Genomic DNA, 22,796 nt, shown 5'->3' on the forward strand with positions numbered 1-22,796 from the left:
GAAGGTGCCTGCCAGAGATGTTAGGTATGTGAGCGCGCGTTCATACTGTGGGGGGTATTAATATGTCTCTTCTGGAAAGGAGTCCGTGTGTTCAGGGTGTGCGTCAGTAAGAATGCTTGCATGTACAGATGCAGCTCTGCATATGGATCAGGATTGTTGGGTGTTTTCAGTTGCTTAGAATTTTTGCTTCTGTAGGGGATGCTTAAAAATGTGTGGGAATGGCTGGCATGGTGTCTATATGGAGGTGTGCTTTGTGCATGAAGACTTAGGAAGCGGGAAAGCAATCCAATAATCGATTCTGGGTGTTTGCCGTGGTGTGGCCATGAATCCATATATTCCTGTGAAGGCTTTGTGTATGTGTATGTACCTCTGTGGGTGTGTATCTGCAACTGGGCATGCATGGGTACCATTCGCTGTATGCAGGTTTGCTGTTGATTTATGCTGTTGTCTAAACTAGTTAACATTCTGAGACTATTGTGGACAAGAAATGAAAATATGCATGTACTTATCTGATATTCATGCATTATATCTGTCTCTCTGCATACTCTCTATATTATAGCTTGTTTTAACCTTTGTAGTGGGACATAAAAGCTTGAACAGCAAACCTGTAAAGCATGATGTGCTAAATGCTATACATGCACTAAAATATCGTTTTTTTATTGTGTATATGTATACATTAAGGCAGCACATTTCCAACCAGTTTTAACATTATCCTGCAAGGTATCATGTTAATGTGTTCTTTTATACAGTTTTATGTGTATGTTGTCTTCTATGTGGGCACCTGAAGATGTGCTTAGTGATAATGGAAAAATATTTGAAATACACATATCTTATGTATATATACAACTGGATGATACCTTTTTGATGCTTTGTTGTATTTGGTCAGATGTTATGTGCCGATTCATGCATGTATATTTTAAATCTGATGTTTCTCTAACACCACATAACTTAATATGCAACTTAATGCAGGCCTGCATTGACATTTGAATATGACACAATCCATACCTGCTCAGATTTATAGTACATTCATGTTACTCTGTGAATACATAAACCAACTTTTTCACATTTTTCACCTAATGATGGAAGATAGCACTTTCCCATTTTAATTAGAAGGTTGAGATTCCAGATCCTTTTACATTTAGACTGCATTGTTGAAGACTGCAGCGGCGGGAAGCTCATCTGGTTGTATCTTAGATTGGACTCTTGAGAATGGAGAGTTTCTAAGGCCTTGTTCAACAAGGATTCACTGCATATGGAAAGCTAGTCTATCAGTTGCAGTTTGCTACATCAGGATACTGAAGTGGTGTGTCTAAATACATGCAGCCTGGAGGACTTTTTAATGAAAACTCACCAATCTATTTGCAAAAGTACTCTAGTTCCACGATACACCTCCTTCAAAACTGTGATTCTCCAGAAGTTGGTAAGCTTTAGATCTCAGCAACTATGAGCCAGTAGGCCTGCAGTGAGAATACAACGAATTATGGTTTAGAGACACCAGAAAGTCTCTAAAATTCCCCATTATAAAATTGATTATGGTGCAAAAGGAAAAAGCTTGCCTTGGTACTCATGTTCCATGCACATCACCAGAACTTCATAGTCACTTGCTTTTTCCTCCTGTTTTTATAGAAGCCCAAAGAATTGATCTTCACTGTAAGAAAGATCCTTTCTGACTCAAAGGATTTCCCAGAAAGATCTCATGGAAACCCATATAGAAGTAGAGGCTGGAGTTCTCGTTTGTTTCTTTTTAAATTCTGGAAATATTTGGGGAGCGTTAAGCATTAGTAAATATTGGATGAGTCTGGATTTGTGCAAGGTTTTAAGGCACTTGACAGATCATATGTTCATTTCTGAGCTATGCTGTTATGTATGTTGGTGTACATATCAACCTGGTACCGTTGAAAACTATGGGAGCTATAATGTAATATTTCTGGAGGTGCCAGATTGGGAGAGTTTCAATTAATGCTCTCTGTCCAGGAAATCTCATTTCTTTGCAACAGTTGTTGCCTATGTGAGGTAGTGTTAGACCCTTTCTAGAAATATTTCTGTAAGTGAAATATATTTGAGAAGGAGGACATACGAGCATATCTGCATAAATTAGGAAGTCTGCATCCTTCCATTTCATGTTCACCTCATATATATTAGCTTTTTTGATTTGTTGTTTGCCCCAATACTGTGTTTTGATGCAGATTCAAGAGAATATTCTATAAGCTGACTGCAAACTTGTGATCCACCAAAGCAAATACAGTCTGGCGGATATGGGTTTGTTACGCATAATGTTGAGAAATTCTGTTTAATTGACCTTACTTATTTATAGGCCAAAATAATCAGTCCTTCAGTGTAGGATCTTAGGGAGAGTTATTGACCAACCCAAGTCTTGAGACCAACATTTAAGTTTATACAATTTACTGATACACACAATCAAAGTGCATTAGTAGAGCAAAAGAAGCCTTCCATAAGAGTAATTTTTTTTTAGAAATCAGAGATTTGGTGATTTAATCTCCTGGTTTTGGTCATCTTACCACTCTTGAGATATAATTCAGTTGCTACTTAGCCTTAAGCCTTTTCTAACTTTCATCACATTTATTTAATTCACAGAGATTGCCCTGTTTCTTTAACTACTACTTGGCAGCTTGAAGTTCCTTTTTCTTACTTTTCCAGTTAATCCTATTTATCCACAATTTGGTTTTTACCTTTCTGACCTCTTTGTCTTATCCGTTCTTCTATAAAATTTCTTACCTTCCATGTTTTTGTTACATATTTTTGTATATAAAGAATTTAATAATTTGAAAAAATAATGCATTAATAATATAAATAAACATGAGCAGAAAAAAGTATAGCATGGGTAATTCACAAGCCTATCTATGGCCTATACGGTGCTTGATGTTATTCGTTTAGATAACATCAGGCAGGACAAAAAAAAAAGGGGGGGGAGAAGAAGAAGCAAAAACACTGATGAGTTATTTTACATGCTGATATAACATAGGGGATTTCAGTGGGTGATGTGCTGACAGGGGATGTCAGATATACCGTAGTTGTTATAAGAAAAATAGTATAGCATGTATAACATAACTAGCAGCTGGAGTTCATACTAGCAGAAGAAAACTTTATGGACTTGGAAGGAAATCTGATGTCTTGAAAAATTTAGCAGTGCGGATCATTACCATTCCAATTGTAGAATTGGCACTTAAACAACTTGTGCCCGTTGTCTGAATTCCTGTCAGTCTGTTCTGTGCTGAGAAGTATTTTTTTCTTGTTTGGGAGAATACCAGCTTTGACCACGCAATGAAACAACTAAGTACGATACTTTTGTTCCGTGCTGGGGAGTTCATCTGTGACTTTAAGCTTTTTTTTTTTTTTTTTTTTTGCTGTACTTAATGCTTTCACATGGAGCAATGCACATTTTGTTTGAAGGCTTGGAGCCCTGTAAAAGAGCAGGGGATGTGCAATGTTTGTAAAAGCTATATCTGCAGCCTGAACTGATTGCATTGCTTCTGCAGAATTGAGAATAAAGGGAGTGCAGTACCATGAATATACACAGTTATATTCAATGTTCTACAGTTGTTTCCTGGAACAGCAGACTAGGTTTCCTCTATAAGTGATGTCACATTATAAATGTATTATCTTGCCATTTTTATATTAGCCATCCTACTTCTTTTAGTGGTAAGGTCTCATGCAAAATATATTTGCAGTAGGAGATTGTGGTCATTTGTTATATATGTACAAGTAGTCTTCGACTTACAACAGTTCAATTCAAAGTTATAACGGCATTGAAAAAAGTGACTCATGATTGTTTTTCAAAGTTACCACCTTTGTAGCATCATGTGATCAAAATTCAAGTTCTTGGCAACTGATTCATATTTATGACTCTTGCTGTGTCCCAAGGTCATGTGATCACCTTTTGTGACCTGACAAGCAAAGTCAGTGGGGAAGCCAGATTCACTTAACAACTAGGTTGCTAACTTATCAACTGCAGTGATTCACTTAACAACTGTGACAAGAAAGGTTGCAAAATGCGGCAATATTCACTTAACAAGTGTCTCACTTAACAACAGAAATTATGGTCATAAGTTGAGGATTACCTGTATTGCTAAATCTTACATCTATAAATCTTGTACAGTATGTCTTAAGTAGGCAGTAACAGAGACACTCCTGTATGATGCTAGCTATTTTTGCAGTGAGGTATAATGTTTGCAACTTGTTTTGTGGAGACCCTTTGCGCCTTCTAGTGCTTCATCCCTGGGTAGTGAGCGAGTAGAGTATTTACATTTGCAGTGTGGGGCTTAGTGCAGCCAAAATTCTGTGCAGTGTCTTTGGAATTCTGGCCAAAGCAATGCTGTCTTCATTGGCTCTGGCTCACCGATGCTATTGTTTTACAGAGAGCAGGTGCCTGCTATGTTTGCACTGTCAGGGGTCAGTGTAGGGAAGAGGAAGAAGAGAGAATTAGAGCCTGCAAGTTTTGCAGACCTGGTACACTACAGATTACCTGCACAAATGATTCTATGTTGGTAACATATGAGTAACACCGGGCCCACAGGGCTCTTCTGATTCTTTATGCACTGGGCAAGTCTGAATTGGGAGTTCCCTTTAACATCTAGATGACTCCTAACCTGTCCTATCATCTTTTTCTTTCGCAGTGATTACATCATTAAAGAGAAGACAGTGCTGCTTCAGAAGAAGGACAACGAAGGATTTGGCTTTGTGCTAAGAGGGGCTAAGGGTGAGAGGGGGAGTTAAGGTCATCCTTGGAAACTAGGGTTGTCCCTGGCTGTTTTGACCGATTATGCAGATGGACATCCACAGTGATTCCCCACCAATCTACAAAGCTTACAGCAATTGTGGATGTCTCTAGGAAGAGCCAATAAAGAATAAATAGTTCCCATTGGAACCATGTCCTTTTCCCCTAGATGTTGTGGAGCTATCAGCAAATGCATCAGGATCAACAGAAATGGGTGGAAAATGTGACTGTATGGAACTTGGTTTTCTAACAAAGAAGTCCAAGTTGGTGGTTGGCTAGAACCTTTCCTTTTCTCCCAGATAACATGTGGAGTTCAATGTTGGATGCTCAAAATGAGGGACAAAGGAGTCGTGCCTATGCTCTGAGGCAGTAGAAACTGATTTGTATGCTTGAAACAAATTTGATTCCATTTCCTAGAAGGTTGGTATGACAGAATTCCAAAGCCAGGTTCCAAATCCATGCACTTTTATTGGCTGTAAGTCTTCCCCAGTTTCCTAAGGACTCATTTCCAGATGCATCCTTTCACACCTCTCTCTCTTTACAGCGCAGACCCCAATTGAGGAGTTCACTCCCACACCTGCTTTTCCTGCTCTTCAGTACCTGGAATCAGTGGATGAAGGAGGTGTGGCTTGGCGAGCTGGTCTCCGCATGGGTGATTTTCTCATAGAGGTAATGGTTTGGCACAATGCTGATACTCCTCTTTGGACTTCTTCATACAATATCTTAGCACTGTTAGAAAATGATCTACGAATTTTCAACAAGGTAATGTCAGAATATGGTTGCTAGCCAGTATAAAGTGTCATACAGTTTTATGCTGTGTATATGTTGGAATGGATGTGCATAAAAAATGCAGAAAGGTTTGTTCTGGTTAAGCTTACAAAGCATTTGGAATTGTCCCAGAATTTGGAAGAAACAACAAAATGTGGATCTCACAACAAAAGATAATTCCCCAAACAACAGATGGTTCTCATATAAAATGGATGAGGCAGTAGCACACTGGGAGAAAAGTGCCAGGATATTTGAAAAAAAAGATGAGATTGGCTAAGCTTTGATGGATTGGTCAAGTATTGTTGAAAGGTATAACTGATCAAGTGATATTTGAAGGTGTGGGAACTGTAATCATTTGGAGCATCACAGGGAAAGAGGTACCATATGGGAATCCTACTTGAACTTCTCTCAAATTCGCACCTGGCCACTCAGACTTTGCATGGCTGTGTGAATGTATAGAGAAATGAAGTTATACACCTGCATTTGTTTCTATGTGACTAAATATAGACATGCTGGCTGGGGAATTCTGGGAGCTGAAGTACATGTTTCTTAGAGTTCCTAAGGTTAAGAAATGCTGCTCTGTAGAAAAAAGAGCAATGTATAGCAGTACAGGTGCTTTCCAGCTCTCAGTACAGTAGTATTGTGACAAAGATACATGGACATCAGTCCTTATTTGATGGATCCCAAATTTAAAAAAAATCCTGTTATTCTTTGGTTGCTATTTCCCTGGTGTGGTTTCCGTTTACCTCCCTGAAAGTATACATTTGCATGGTAGCTACTATGAGGTGTGTTTTGGGGAGGGTTATAATGCTTCATGAGGGATATGAATTAATCAGTGCATTCTGAAAATTCATGATTTTCATTACATCCTTCCTACACGCTCATGCATGATCCTCCCACCAACAAGAATTGATCATAAAGAAGAATTCTGTTGGGTCAGACAATATAATTTCATTCTGTCTACTTCCAACCCTTTCTTTTCTCACAATATACAGCCATTTGTTCTTCTCCCCTTAGGAGATAGTACCAGTGGTAGACTGCTCTGTAACATGGAAGTTTCAAAAGACTTCCATGAATAGCATTCTTTGATGGATTTTTCTTCTGTGAATCAGCCTATAGCTTATTTAAGATAACCTCAACCAAAAGTAGCTGCTGGTGGTTTTTTTAAATTAATCCTATCAATTAATTGCACATCAGGGGAAAAGGTTGCATAGATTAATTCACTTTGTGCTGTGTAGTCATTTGAATACTTGCAAGAAGATAGTTGGAGCATGCTAGCAGTAAAGAGAAATAAGGTAACAAGGGCACATGATTCAAAAATGACAATATTGAGATATTCTCTGCTGTCCCCAAAACTCCACACCCACATGGATAATGTCAGTTTTTGTTTCAGGTAAATGGACAGAATGTGGTAAAAGTTGGTCATAGGCAAGTTGTCAATATGATTCGACAAGGGGGCAACAACTTGATGGTGAAGGTTGTCATGGTAACACGGAATCCTGAGATGGAGGAGGCCATGAGGAAGAAAGGTACCATTCTGAGATTATTCCGGTTGTCTTGAGTGGGGAAAGGAGTCTTAATGAGTGTGTATTATCCTGAGGGGGCTGGATATGGAAGCAGGGGAGAGATCTGCTTTGCATGCAGAAAGATTTAGGATTAACTATGGCATCTTCTGGATTGTAGTTGTTAGCAAGAAGTATCTGCATTCTTTGAGAGATGAATAGACTTCATTACCTTTAAGAAGAGTGCTGAGGTAAAAACATGAATTTATATTCACACAACATAGCAAACCAAATACATACATTTATACCGCGTGCCAAGCTTTGTGGCTTTTATGACTTAGCCATGAATTAAGGCCATTTGATGGTTTTGTACTTTAATATATTGTGTAAACTCCCCAAATAAATTTATTCAAGAATCAGGTTAAGCAAGCTTTGTGAACCGAACCAAGAATTCTTTTCAAAAGCAAGTAGACAAGTGGGTTGGGGAAAAAAGTTAGCGGTGAGAGTTGGAGCAAGTTTGGATCATCAGACAAAATCCCAGACCTACCGCTTTGTTTTTTACTTTAGCTGCACCACAGCAGACAAGACGATTACCCCCTCCAGCCATCTCCTTGCGTTCCAAATCTATGACATCGGAGTTGGAGGAAATGGGTAAGGATGCCAGTGAATTGCCATTTTCTGTACCAAAAGTATGGGGGGATTGTCTTCTAGTGCTTCCCATTCCAAACTGATGATACACACACATCCATTATAGGAGAAGAAGCTGCATTATATTGGAAATGCAATATAATCTGTGAACTTGTATTCATCTGTAACTTTTGTAAAAAATAATTATGCTTTGGTGTGAACGCTAAATATAATTTGCCAGAAAAGGCTTTTGAATCATTTTGTAGGTTTTCAGGTATGCCTTTGGTTAAACTAACCTGGACCAAATATACTGAATCTTTTACATTCAACATACCGTTACTATTTACTGGAATTAATGCATGCCAAGCTTATTTATAACAATAGATTTTCCATCCTTGTAACTGCAGAATTCAGTGCCACCTCCCCTGGGCAAATGCCCATATTTTTCTTGATTCACAAGCCCCTTCTCTACAGGTAAAGTTTACAAAGCTGTCCAAAAGAAGAGAGCAGGGGAATGGAAGCTGTTACTTTTCTCTCTCATATATTTACATCAGGAAAAAAGACTAGCAAGGTGGAGGATCTAGGGAAGATTCCCAGTGGACTTTTACTGAGTTTTGATGGGCATTCAGTCATGACATGCTATATTCAGGTTCTGGGAGAAATTTAGCATGGCTCAAAGTTCATGAGTGTTATTCCTATACATGCTGTCACCATCTAAACAGATTTTGAAATTCCTTTTCATAGAGAACATGCCTCAGAGCATTCAAGAGGACAGGTGCGGTAACCTGAAAATGCTCACAGGAATTCTGAATAGATGACAAAAACTACAGACTAGAAGTAATCTGGACAAATCAGTAAAAAAATCAGTCTAGGTCTAGGAGAACATTCTTTGTCATTTGGGGAATATATTATGTCATAATATCCTTTTGAGAAGATTCACACAGAAGATTCTTTCATACTATAGTTTTTTGATATCCCACTTAGAATCCCATAGGGATTGTTTGAAGGCTATCCTGTGTAGGTGCTTAGCCATCCTTTTCCCACATGGTACCTTCCAGATATGCCAGACAGGTATTCATCCATTATCTGTGTAATAGGAGTTTGTTTTGACACATTGTGGAAGGGTAATTGTGGTGGGGCAGAGTGAGAGAGAGACATACGGAGATTTCTTTCTTAAAAACATGGAGACTATTCTGGTAGATCTTCCACATGGAGAGGGTCATGCTGTGAGCTGGACAGGAGCAGTATTTTCTGCTTCTCTTTTGTCACCTTCCTCTTTATTTTTGTTCATCCACTGCTGCCTGGAACTTCCAAAATCTTGGTCTGTCACAGTGGAGAAAGGTGAGCTTCTGCCCCCTTGCCCTCCAGAATTTTGCTGCAGCCATAGCAGAAATATTAAGTGGATTATACGTGTACATATTACATACATACTCACACGCATCGGCCTGTCACTTTTGAAATGTTATTATCTCCAGTTTGATCACACCTTGGTTCCACCCATTGCTGTCATTAATGCTTTTTGCTTGGGAAAAGAAACAGTCGAAAGATAGCCCATAGGAAGTTATTTTGTAATGAGAAAATCTAAAGTGCTAGAGAAACATTGCAAACTAATCAGAACATATGTCTGTGTAGATAGTCTAATATATTTACAGTTATTTAAGAGTTTTACTTTTTATTTTTCTTTTGGCACACTGTGCAAGCTTTTCTTTTTTTCAACTCCCTCCGCTCAAGTGGCTAAGAATGCTTCTTTTTCTTCTTTTATTTTTAATTAAAACTGGGCTTCTGACTACAACCCTGAATAGCAGAAATCCTAACCTTCTTCCTCAGCGGCAGACCATTTAAAGCTTCAGTTCCATCTCTCCCCCTACATATTCTTCCTGCTGCCAGGAACTTTCTGTCAATACTATCAAAATGTAATGGAGCTTTCAGGCCTCCTTCCCAGTTATCTGGCCTGCCCAAGTAAAAGTGCTAATTTTTTTTCCCCTCTTGCTATCTCCCTCCCATCATTCAGTCTCCCCTTGGAAGAAGAAAGCAGGTAAGTGTCACACATTCCCCACCACTCCACACGCACCCTGACCCACCTGCTTCTCTCTCATTAACTCCTACACCCAACCCTGCTCTGTACACTTCCCTGCCCCATGCTCTTATCCATCGCTGCCACCCACTTCCATGCACACAGCTCCAGAAGCCGGTTTTCTGTGACACGTCAACACCAGTCTGCATCTCGCACTCCCACTATCCTTCCCTCCTGTCGTCTCTACAGATTATGAACCAGCGATGAGCACTGACAAGAAGCGGACTGTCTATCAGATGGCTTTGAGTGAGTCGCAAACATACCTCGCAACAGTAACCGGTACATGGAAAGGGTGGGGGAGGGGATATCTGTAGAGATTCCGGGGTGGATGGTCACAAAAAACTTCATATAAATCTGTTGACCTGTATAAGATGTACATGTCACTTTAGCATTTGGTGACCATTTATATTCAGTTATTATTGCAGGGCAAGGATCAGTAACTTTTTAAAGTATGAGACATCCCTGTGTAGTGTCATGCAGTGTCACAAGGGCCAAAATACTACCTAAATCTAATGAGATTTCGTATGAGATTTTTCAATATTAGGCTGCCTCATAAGGGTTTAGCAGTTTTTATTTTTTAAATAATTCATTTTGAAAGTCAGTGCCTTGTAGTGCTATCGTGGGCATTCTGTTGAGGTACAATAAATACACTTCAAGGTGTTATAGGTCAAATGATAGCTCGAAGGTGCCTGCATAGAAGAAACAGTTGGATGTCACAATTGCCCCTCTTGTGGTTAAAGAAGAAAATTTATAAGGGCTGAAATTTTTGTATGCCTTCTTCCCAACCACAGCTTTTATCCATATCCCTGGAGAAAAGGAAACAGTTAATTCCTCTCCCCTTCCTTCAGTGATCCTTATTACAGTCTTGCTGGGGGAGCTTTACTGTTCTCTTTGCAACTATCTCAGTGCAGTTGAAATTGTCATTAACATCTGTTTCAAGGAAAGAAAAGAGACACCAGTTCCTAGTGATACCAATTCCATGCATGTATGTATAATCCATAGTCAGTTCTCTGGCACTGCAAGTAGCCTTCTGGCTGAAAAAAAAAGAATAATAAGATGACACGGCTGGTTCATATGTTGTACTAAGCCACAGACTGTTAAATAAATCACAGCAACTAGATTTTTACTATTTACCTATTTGCTGTGAATTGAGGCTACATTTGGCTTTGGAGTAGATTGCCTAAGAGTTACATGCTGAAAAAGCACATCAATTCAGGACCTAAATTTGATTTATTACTGGCTTAGATGCTCATATGGAGTGTAATAATGCTACAGAGCAAGCAGCCTTTGGTTCAGTCCATGGAGTTAAGAACTGTTTGGGCCTCTGTTTCCCAGGGATTGCAGCATTACATTCTCTGTACAAAAATGCAGCCTAAAATATCTGAACCCCGATGGCAACACCTACGACACCACTGCAAGCAGTCCCCTGTATTGCTTGCCATTTACTCAAGAACAAATTTGAAAAATACAATAGGGACCAAGCAGGGAGCTTTCCTTGATATGGCAACACTACAAATGCATTTGAGAACTATAGGCAAAAATACACATTTTTTCAAAGATTCACAGAGAGGACTTGGGCTGGCAGGAAATGTGTTCATCATTGGTGCTTTCTAGAACACAGTAGTTTGTATAGCAAGCACAATTCTTGTATAAATACTTTCAGTATGGAAGTCTTATTGGGCAAGATGTTATAAGGGTTTAGCCATGTTTAGAGTTTTTTTAGTCAGATATGTCAATTGTGTCCATATAACATCTGTCATCCTGTACTAGGAATATTTATGGTCTATTTTATCTGTTCCTTTGGACTATAAACTAGATTTCTAATACTGTAATCCTTTTTATTTATACCAGGGATGGGTGGCATGTTGGAGGCCACACCATTTTCCCATTAACATTTCAGGAACCAAAAAGGTGAATGAGTCTGGGACACCTCTCCCCCCCACATCTTCTACCTTAAATGTCCTTGCGTGTTCTCTTTCATTATTTTATATCCATTCTGTTGTATGCTTTTGTACATACAATGTGGGATTGCTGAAGAGAACAGAGAGCTTTTAACCTGATCCTCCTGCTTCCTTCCTTCACTTCCCAGCTGTAGAATCACCATGTTCTCTACTGCTAATAGCTGTTAGTAAACAGCCATTTTTCCTGCAAGTATTCAGAGGTGAAGGCAAATAGTCTTCTTCCGTGAATCCATGAGGGCTCCAGGAAGCAGTTATTTGTTCCTCTGCTACCTACCTGACAGCTGATCATTTGGTTAGTAAAGGAAGGCAAGTAGGGCTCCATAGCTAGGAGCCACTCATAGCCCTAATTTTACTAAACAATGGTTGAGACAAACAGCATTGTTTGTTTAGCCCCTAATTTAAATTTAGCCAGATTTTTTTTAAAATTATCTTGAATATGTACTTTTTCCTTCAACATTTAAAATATATCAACAGGACTTGGGGATTCTAGTGAATAGTAATTATAAATAATAACAGATCACATGGGAGTGAAATCTGCTTACTTTAGCATAGACTTAAATTTTTAGACAGAGAAAAGGAACTAAAGTTGTATAGATTCTGTTAAGTAGCAGCTTATAAAAAGAGGAGTGATGGTTAGAACACGGACTATAATGTTGCCCTCTTTCATGATGGCTTCCCTCTTTTTTCCTCACTCTCTTTTGCAGATAAATTAGATGAGATTCTGGCAGCAGCTCAACAGACAATTAGTGTGGGGGATGGGTGTGGCAGTGCAGGACTTCCTTCCTTGGGGAAGACACGGGGCACTGCGAAAAATTATTTCTCCTCTGAGGTAAGATGGACACTCAGATGATACAACGGTGAGGATACCAGGTTTTCACTAGGCCATGAGGTGTTTATCATTGGAGGGGGGTGGTGGAAATGGTTACAGGCATTTTAAAAATGGTTCAGAGGGTTGCTTTGGATTTAAGCAGCACACCTTTAACATAACATTTAATGCAGCAGCATCCACATTTGTATAGAAGCTGGGAAAAACTGTGCATGCTTAAATAAATAGGAGAAAGATATTTGTTCATGTGAGATCCAAAGCATTCCTGAATCATATTTGAAGCATTTAATTATCTGCTGTCTCTCTTACTCAAGAACATGGACCTGAAGAAGATGAGATCTCATACTGTGTTGGGTTTTTTTTAATTGCTTTCAAATTCTGCTAAGATGAGTGAGAAAAATAGAATTAAAGCATATTACTTTTAATGCAGTTGCTAATATTTTTCTTTTCTTCAGAGCAAAGGTTTAAACTTCAAATTAAACATACTAAATATTTTTATTTTTATTATAACATAGACAACAGCCCTGTGAGATTTGAGGTGGCCATCAGTCTGCTCTTCTTTGGACATTTTTTCTCCAACCCTCATGCTTTTATTTGGTAGCACTGCCATCTATTACTTGCTGTTCTGTTGCTTCCACAGTTCCTTTTCTACCACGGCTTGCCCCCTCTTTCTTCTCCATTTGTCAATACCTTTATTAAAAATTAAGAGTGGAAGGTATGTTCAAATATATATCTTCAACTTACAAGCTCCAGGCACTGAACCATCAAGTAATATCTCTTGAGGGCACTCAACCAAAGGAGGTGTTGTGTGACAACAGATCAGGCCTGTGATTTCTCAAGTAGCCTTCTTGGGTATGTACTCATAAAGATTAGTTCAACTTGCTGACACTTTGTTTTGAGAAGTGTTCAAAGTCAGCAACAAAAGTTCTGCCCATTGCCATCACTGTCATTATTGGTTGAATTCCCCTGGAAACGGCATCTGATTAGTTGTTGCTACTTAGTGCTTAATGCAGCGACTTAAATTTTGAGGAATTCTGTATTTGCAAATGCTATGATGCAGTAATGGTTTTTAATGTCATTGGGTCTCTGAAAAGTTATTTGGGATCTACACTGGGTTGAAGAAACCTTGGCTAGATTCCATTGAACATAGAATTTGGTGGGATGTCAATGTTTGTTGCCTCATCTTAAAAGAACAGTTTGTATTTTTAACATGAATTACTTCAGATGTTAAATTCACTATCTATAGTTGGAAAGGTGTGTGAGAAATTGCTGTTAGAGAAAGCCAGAGGATTATGTGCATGTCAGTCCCAAGTTATGCAATATCTGCAAGAACAAAGGGGAAAAAGCATTGAAAGGGATAGGGCTCATTGCTTTTAATTGGTCAAGTCCAAAATCTTGTTCATCTGAAAGTATTTCAACTTGGGGTTTCGGTTCACCATCCAGATTATCCCAAAAAGGTAGCAAAATCCCCTTTAATTTTAGAAAGAGATTATTTGGTACTGCAGATAATACAGCTGTATTCATGAGGAAGTTGTGAGGTCTAGTTCAGTTCTCCAAATTAGAATCTCTTTTAGATGAAAGATTGACCATTTAACACAGAACTTGAATTTAGTAACTGTTAGCTTGTTGAACTATCTTCGTTATAGAGATTCTGATCTCTATTCAGTCACAAAATGTATTCATGACTATGGACCTCTATTACTCACATTCTCTTGGTCAAGTCTGCTTCAACAATCGGCTATGAAAATAAGATAGAGAAGAAGGAGAACCATATACAAGACTCTGACATCTTGGAAAGGATGTTATAAATATGTAAATTAGTTGTTAATATTAGTAAGCAATGCTAATGAAAGTAAGAATCGTTGACATATTATTTAAAAGCATTATTGCAATTATTTTATATTGGGGATGTTTAAGAAAGCATTGTGTTGTATTCATTCTCCTAATGATAGCACTCTTGTTTAAGAATTTAGGCATTGTTTCCAAACAAGCTATTAAACTTTACTACTTTTCTTGCTTTTTGAGACTGACATCCAGGGAGGGGGCAAGGATTACGTCTGCAACATTTGCCAACTGAATTCACTACTAATAAAAGAAATTATGACCATGGTGTTTCCTAATGCCTGTAAATATTTTATCATTTCATCTTACCAGTTCTTGGCTTTTTTTTCCCTCTTGTTTTTTCTTTTCTTTCAGCCCAGTTTTGAACAACACCGTCTTGGTCAGGCCAGTTATGAGCGCCCATCATACTTACCAAGTAGCCATCCCCCTGGCATGATGCTTCGCCAGAAATCTATTGGTGAGATTGGGTCTAGAAGGTGTGAAATAGGAACTGCATTTAAACCTGGAGAAGAAATTTAGGAAGATCTCTAAAGTCTTTTCGCTTGCCACAAACACCCCAGCCATTCTCCCTTTCGTATTTGTCTGATTTAACAATATTTCATCTGCTGCCAATTTCCTGGAACTTCCTTTTTGGGGAACTGGGGGGGGGGGGGGAGAAGAGGTTTAGTAGCCAGAGTCCTCTCAGTGTGGAGGACAGATTGTCTGACATTCTTCCCCTTGTAATGAGTGGGTTTATTTGTACTGAGTTGTGTGCTTATTAGGCCTTGCAGGAACCTAGAACTCAGGAAATTAGTCTCTTCCTAAAGGTTTGGTGTCCATGGAGCCCTCTCAGACAGAAGCTAGACCATATGACACTGGTTTTGGTAATGAAAGAATTCTGTAGTCACTGGCCTTGCAGAAACAGGGCTTTCTAGAAAATCAGCAGCTCCAGTCTCATTAATTAGTAGACATTTTCCTTAGAAACACTGACATCACTACAGAAGAGGGGAAAGGGGAATTTTTCTTTGTATGTGCTTATGGATTCATGTACAGGTGTACATAGATAGTATGTACATGTAAGCTGTGCATATGTTTGACGAAGACTCACCAACCAATTCCCATCTGTGGCCACAGTGAACCAAAAGATGTGCTGCTGCTGCTGCAGTCCAATGAAGCGTGGCCACTTATCCACGAAACAGTAATTTTCACAAAATAGTCTAACTACTTGAAGCATTTATCATGTGGTGGGTTGGTGTGAAAAAGCTTTTTATGGCTTGGGGACAATAACAGTCAGTAAAAAAAAAAGCATCCCTATGGGGTTAGGTTATAGTAAATGTGAAATATGCCAACGTCACATCTAAATACTGTAAATAAGGAAGAGCTGAGAAAGGAGGGAAGAAATAATCCCCGGTAGCTGGATGCAGTGATGGTAACATTCCTTCCCTCCACAGGAGCAGCTGAGGACGAAAAGCCCTATCTCGCTCCCCCTGTTATGAAATTCAGCCGCAGCCTTTCAGTCCCTGGTTCCGAAGACATCCCCCCACCTCCAACCACCTCCCCTCCTGATCCACCATACAGCAGTACATCACCTTCTGCATCTGGTCGAGTTACTCCCTCAGCCCGCTCAACCTTCAATCCCAGCACTGAGGCCAAGCTGTACTCCACTTCTCTTCATCAGGATCCATCATATGAGCCGCCTCCTCGTGTCCGTGACAAAATGTCTCTTTACCGCCAAGAGTCTGAGCAAGGAGCTGAAGGGTCCACAGCACGTGGATGGAGGGGCCACACCCCTGACCTGCGATATTATAATTTGCCCCCTCGGGCAACTAGCACCGCCATGTATGTTCCCACCAAGCCCATGCGCCGCAAAGGTCCACTGGTCAAGCAGACCAAAGTGGAGGATGAGCAGCGCCAGCAGCAGGGTACCCCCTCTTCCCAGATGCAAGCATCATCTTTACCATCTCAGTCATCCACACAGTCTGAAAAAAGCTCCATCCCAATACCCACCATTATAATTAAAGCTCCTTCAACCAGCAGCAGTGGGCGTAGTAGCCAGGGAAGCAGCATGGAGGCAGAGACCCAACCAGAGCCTGTAGTGCCTGTCCCATCACTCCAGCTTCATAACAGCATGGATTTCACTAGTCAGTTTGGGGCTGCCCTAGTTGGGGCAGCCCGACGAGACCGTGAATGGTACAGTGAGGCTCGCCGCAAGTCTGCCCTCTTCCTCTCCACTGAGCAACCAGATGATGAGTCTCAGCAGATGCCTGTTCCCCGTCTCCGCCATTCCAAATCCATTGATGAAGGTATGTTTTCCAGTGAGCCATACATTCAGCTAAACATGGCTTCTGGCTTTGGCAGTAGCAGTGGTGGTGGGAGCAGCCAAGGTTATCTTCAGTCTCGCAGTGCTAAAACGTATGGAGCCAGCACTACTAGTGCCTTCAGTTCAGTGTGTTCAAGTTTCTTGCCACAACTCCAGCCCCATTCAACTCCTCTCATTCACCCACTGACTGGCAAGATTTTAGATCCTGGATCCCCCTTGGGACTCGCATTAGTCGCACGTGAGCGGGCTTTAAAGGAGTCCCAGTCTCAACAAGAGAGCCGAGACGAGAGGCACTCACGCCCATCCTCTCCCCGGTTTGGGGAAGCTCTTAAAACTCCTGAGTCTCCCAGCAGTTCCATCTTGCGCCTCTGGGAGACATCAGAGCAGCAGACTCATCATCAGCGGCCTGCATCACCCCGGAAGGAGCAGGAGAGCCCCCAACCTGAACAACAGCCCCATCCAATCTCAGCTAGAGCAACTCCTTGGGAAAAAAGGCCTGAAGAAGGAGAGAAGCTGGAGCTACATGTGCGCTTTGTGGAGAACTGCCGCCCAGCAGAGGAGGAGGAGGAGGAGGAGGAAGAGGAGAGCAGCCAGGACAGTGGGAAAGTTGAGGTGATTGCTTCCCCAATGGAACGAGCAACAGAAGAGAATGGACTCCCGCTGTTGGTGCTGCCCCCACCTGCCCCTTCCATTGATGTAGATGATGAATTTGTCTTCACAGAACCACTTCCTCCACCCCTTGAGTTCTCCAATAGCTTTGATAAACCTGAATCTCCCCCCAAAGCTGCTGGTGAACTGCCCCCAGCAGTAGCCCCTTCAGCCACTCCATCTGCCCCTGCCACCTTAGATTCTACAGCATCCAGCCTGACCTCCTATGACAGCGAGGTAGCCACCTTGACCCAAGCTGGTACAGCAGAAACCAAGGAATCTCCTCATGTCAACTTTTCTTCTGTTGTCTCATCCATTGCCATTCCTGCAGCAGAAGCATCTGAAGCAGTAACCGACTCGGGAATTGAGGAGGTGGACAGTCGAAGTAGCAGTGATCATCACTTAGAGACTATCAGCAGTGTCTCAACGCTGTCCAGCATGTCTGGGGAGGGTACAGAACTCTTGGATACCTACATCACCTACTTGGATGGTCAGGCTTTTGGGGGGAGCAGCAGCAGTGGTAGTGGAGTAGGTGGTGGTGGTGGCAGCATAGACAAGAGTCCACTGCAGACCAAACTACGCTCCCGGCCATTTCCAGGCCGCTTGCCAGTGGCTACCCCTACTAGCTCCACCATCTCAGTTTCGGCATGTACTGAAAACATGTTTGCCCTCACACCTGCTCCTCCATACCACCAGCAACCAGCAGCTGTTGAGCCTGGCAAAGAGTTGCCGCAGAAATCTTCACTGCCGTGGGAAGAGCCTAAGGCATCGCCCATGTCCACCGTGAAAGCTAGCATCATTAGTGAGCTGAGCACCAAGCTGCAGCAGATGGGCGGGGTGTCGTGGTCACGACCACCTGATGCTGTGTCTCCCTTTGGTTCCGAGAGACCCAGCTCCCTGCAGAGGCAAAGGTATTAGTCGACTGGAACAGGAGGAGGAGGAACAGGAAGCAGGAAGCCAGCTCCGTGCATGCTGCATCTCGTGTTTCAGTTGGGTTTGTCTCCTTTTCTCATTCTCCCGTCAGTGCTTGCTTGGTTATGATTTCTGTTGTTTTCTGTTTGCTTTTTTTGACTACCATTACATCATTTGAAATGCTAGCAGCACAAGGCAAGGTTGTGCCACATACAAAGCAATTCATACTTCATATCCAAATAGCAATGCGTATTTATGGTACCTTGTACATATGTTTGCTGTACAATTCTGGCTTATAGTTATGTGCACATGCTGAACATTTTGTGCATTCCTCTGATTGCTCTTATGCACAGGCAGAATAGATTTTGAGTTCTTAGGCACACATGGCCATTATGTGCACAATCAAGCACAAAATGGCTTGATTACAGACGCATGTATGTATTTATAAAGTCCCCCTATATGTATGTGGTCGCAGCTTTTTTATTGTCTGCACGTAGACATATTTAGGCAAAATGCCTTCTGACTGGCAATAATCAAGGATTTCCCCCAAATGTTAAGTTTTAGAATTTGCCATGTGCTAACAATCTACAGATAATGAAGACACAAACTGTGGCATACCCTTAAAAACTCTAGATATGTGGTATACATAACTCTAGGTATAAACAAATATACCAGGTATCTTACAGTTAAGCAGAATTCATTTTTGTATGTGTATACCTTTAAAAAGATATAATTAATTCCATGGTTCAGTCATTTACATTAGTGAAAGGAGCAAGCTTATTATGCCTGATACTGGTAGTCCTTGATAATGTGCAAAGCTTTTTTCCAAATTTGTGGTTTCTTGAAAGACTGGTTAGGTATGCCAGAACCTGCAGCTTCTTGAGCATCAAAACTGAAAGTAATCCATTATCTCACAAATTACCTCTGTTTTCTGCATATATGTAATTTAGACAATATATTGCAATCCTAATCAGTTGTATACATAGCTGCATTAGCTGTAGTGAATCAGAAGATATGTGGGCTGTGTGCTACAAACAAATATTTGCATAAATGTGTCAGTAGCGGTGAGATTTCCCATTTGGAACTGAAAGTCTGTGTCAGAAGATGGTTTCCAGTGTAGTAGTTTTCACATTTGTTTGGGAGGAATATTATCTTGTAAAAGCAAAAATCCATTCAGCCCAGCTGGTGGAATGGAGTTCAGTTAAGGTGTGAAATTCAAGTTCAACTCCCAAAATTGCGGAAATCCACCTATTTTAAAATTGCCAAGATTGGGAAACGCTGTTAGATAGGATATGAGTATACTATCGCTCCCCACTTCTGTTTCCCAATAGTCAATAGTTAGTGCTGTTTAACCAGTGTGACTCCTAGCCTTTGCTAAACTTAGACTTCAGGGATTTGTCTAATGCACTTTAAGGCAGTCCAAATAGATATTAATTGCACTAGTGAATTTTACAAATTAACTGAACTCCATTCCACCACATGTGCCTGCTGAATTTTTTTTTTTTTTTTTGCTTGCCATGAAACTTGCATTGCAAAGAATTAGACCACATTCTAAAGCAGTGCTGGCGAACCTATGGCACAGGTGCCAGAGGCAGCACTCAGAGCCCTCTCTGTGGGCACGTGCACCATTGCCCCAGCCCTGCCTTCCCCCGCGGCCCCCTCCTCACCAGTAGCTCCCCGGAGAATAGCCCCCGGGCGTGGCCCACACAGAGCAGTGCGGCCAAGGACATAGCAGATGGGCAGCAGGGACAAGACTCCACCCTCGCACCTCATCGCAGATGATGCTGTGGGGTGCGGGCAGAGGACTTGGCTGCCATGGTGCTGCAGGGCCGCCTGGGCGATCTGCGGTGTGCCATGGAAGCTGTAGGTGGCCCTGCAGGCGGGCGGGGCAAGGGGCAGAGTGAGCGGGGGCAGGGCATTTTGGGAGCACTCGGTGTCTAAAAGGTTCGCCATCATTGTTCCAAAGTGTATTCCCATCAATTCCAGGTCTGAAGTGGGCCAAGTACTACCATCAGACCCAACTCCATGTTTCACGCAAGATATTTTATTTTCGTCTTCCTCTTTATTTGGACTGCTCAGTCAGCCCAATAGTCCAGGGGAAAGGGGGGGGGAGGAGAAGAGAGATATTTCTGTAATTTCACTCAACCTAACAGTTGGGGGAGCTGAAGGGGGGAATTGTATTGTGCATGAACACAAAAGAAAAAGTCCTTAATTACCCCAAATGGATTTTAGGAAAAATATTTTTTTTAAAAAAATTATCAACACTCTGTTTTGAACTGAAGCTAAAGCTTAGGGGAAGACTAATAAGGTGCAAGCCAGCTGTTTCAGTTGAAGGATTCCTAGGAAGAAAGGCGTGGCCCAACCTGGTGATATCTGATATATTGCCCCCAACTTCCAAGGAAGGATGATAACCGTTGCTGTCCTAGACTGATAGAAGATAACAGGCTTTGGTTTTTTCTGCACAGCCTCAGATTCATAAATCCTAGTGCATTTTGGATGGTCAGGTTCTTCATCTTTTTGGTTTTTTAAGAAAAGGAATGGGTAATGGAAGAGAACTAGTAAGCAGTTTTTCTATCACTTACATGCTGATTATGGACTTGTCCTGACATCTTTGCCCTTTTGTATCATGGAATTTCCTGCCCCTGGTTCATCTCTGTTGTTATTAAAGCTGCTTGTAACTTTTTCTGCTCATTTAAAGTAGATGCTGTTATGCTGTAGGTCAGTTTTTCTCAACTATGGCAGCTTTCAGATGTCTGGACTTCAACTCCCAGAATTCCCTGACTAACATTGCTGGCTTGAGAATTCTAAGAGTTGAAGTCCACATATCTGAAGGCTGTCAAGGTTGAAAAATACTGCTGTAGTTTCTGCATGCATGCATATACCAATCAACGCACATGATTGATGTGGGCACTGGGGATCTGTAGCATCTTTCCATTCAACACAATTATAACATTTCATTTGCTCCATTATTTCATTCATCCACAATCACATCAGTGCTGGGAAAATACAATGAAGTTCCTCCAATATCATATTATTTCCTGTACCACAATTGAGGCATGCTTCATATGAATTTCTTGCCTCAGTTGAATTCTTTTTCTATTGCAATGGTATTCCTTAATCCATCAAGGACTATAAAGCACTTATTCCAGTATTATATGATCATCTTACTTTTTTTTTCCAGCAGTGCTGTGTATCTGCCACTTATTCCTGATTTTCCCACAGATTTCTCCCAAGTTAGCAACAAGGAAAGGTTACCTTCATAATGGCATCCCTCGGGGTGTGTTGGAATTTGATTCCTAGTATTCCTAACCACTAACACTCAATTGAGATTTCTTCAGTAATAATTCCAACATTGGAACTGAGTGCCCCATCTTTGAGATAATATAAAGATGAATATTAATGGATCTATTACTGTTACTGAGTATTAATGCATTGAAACATTATGTCTACTATAACCTGAAGTCTGTACCTTGGAGAATTATGTTAGTAAAAGATCATCGAAATAAATTAATTGGAAGCATCTGCTAGACTAAGGATTCCTAGTTAATTCTCTTCCAACAGGGAACTTGGTAGTTGATAACTATCTCACCTTCCTCGTCTTCTTTCCCTGCAGGCTCTCAGATGACACATCCCCATCACTGATTTCCTCCAAGCCTGTAAGCAGCCTTTTCCACAACTGGCCTAAGTCCCCCCAGGGCAAGCATCCCAAAAGTGTGGACTTTGACATCCGTCCTGCCCTGCGACGGGCTCCGAGTCCAGCTGCCCTGCCCAGTGAGCACAAGATTAGCCCCACCCCAAGGCCATCCTCTCTTCCCATCCTGCCTTCTGTGCCCATCTATACTGGCGTCTTTGACCTCCGTGGTTCACCCACTTCTGGGGGTGAACATCCCTTCCCCAGCTTTCCTTCAGGCAGCCGTTCTCTGTCCCCAACCCACTTCCTGCCTCCAGTCACGGACAAGCCGTTTGGCTCCAAGCCGCTGCCTTTCTGGACTAAATATGATGTGGCTGACTGGCTGGAGTACCTGAAGCTGGGGGAACACCGTGATCGATTCCTGGACAACGAAATCGATGGATCTCACCTGCCTTCCCTCACTAAAGAAGATTTCATTGACCTGGGCGTGACGCGAGTTGGGCATCGCATGAACATCGCCCGTGCCCTCAAGTTCTTTCTGGAGAGGTGATGGGGGAAACTGCCCTGCCCCGGGGAGCCTCTTGCCTGAATGTACAATGGACCTCCACCATGGGGAGAACAAAGAGGTGGAGGGGTTGCAGCTGCGGGGCCGGGCACAGGGGAAGCGGTGAAGAGAGACCCTGTGGGGGTGAGGGTAGAGTGGGGGATCTTGGAGAAGCTCACCAAAGCCTGCCTGGGCACCCACGTGGGTGTGCACTTTTCTCTGTTGCATTGCCATGTAGCAATTTACTCATTTCATATATCCAGCCCAACAGCATCGACATGAGTGTATGAACACTTAACCCGTGTATCATCACTTCCCAGATGTGTGTATGTGTGTCTATAGTCGTACACATACACTTGCTCTTCATTCTCCATCAATATAGCCACCAGCTTTGCCAATCAGATGGTTGGTATTAGCCATCCATTAG

The 22,796-nt window shown here is 41.6% G+C and overlaps 1 protein-coding gene across 1 annotated transcript in view; it reads left to right on the top strand.

Moving 5' to 3' along the window:
• The window catches only part of SHANK1 (SH3 and multiple ankyrin repeat domains 1), a 61,642-nt gene extending 39,267 nt beyond the window's left edge, over positions 1-22,375 (top strand). The window contains exons 14-25 of the mRNA XM_029282987.1: positions 4,635-4,717; positions 5,280-5,404; positions 6,897-7,032; positions 7,573-7,656; positions 8,965-8,973; positions 9,644-9,667; positions 9,821-9,823; positions 9,896-9,952; positions 12,372-12,496; positions 14,690-14,792; positions 15,766-18,193; positions 21,808-22,375. Coding sequence (XP_029138820.1) covers positions 4,635-4,717; positions 5,280-5,404; positions 6,897-7,032; positions 7,573-7,656; positions 8,965-8,973; positions 9,644-9,667; positions 9,821-9,823; positions 9,896-9,952; positions 12,372-12,496; positions 14,690-14,792; positions 15,766-18,193; positions 21,808-22,375 — 3,745 coding nt within the window. The remainder of the gene's footprint in view (positions 1-4,634; positions 4,718-5,279; positions 5,405-6,896; positions 7,033-7,572; positions 7,657-8,964; positions 8,974-9,643; positions 9,668-9,820; positions 9,824-9,895; positions 9,953-12,371; positions 12,497-14,689; positions 14,793-15,765; positions 18,194-21,807) is intronic.
• The last annotated feature ends 421 nt before the right edge of the window (positions 22,376-22,796 follow it).

This window comes from Protobothrops mucrosquamatus, unplaced genomic scaffold (assembly GCF_001527695.2).
Source record: "Protobothrops mucrosquamatus isolate PMUCROS unplaced genomic scaffold, P.Mucros_1.0 scaffold7, whole genome shotgun sequence".
In the NCBI taxonomy this organism is placed as follows: Eukaryota; Metazoa; Chordata; class Lepidosauria; order Squamata; family Viperidae; genus Protobothrops; species Protobothrops mucrosquamatus.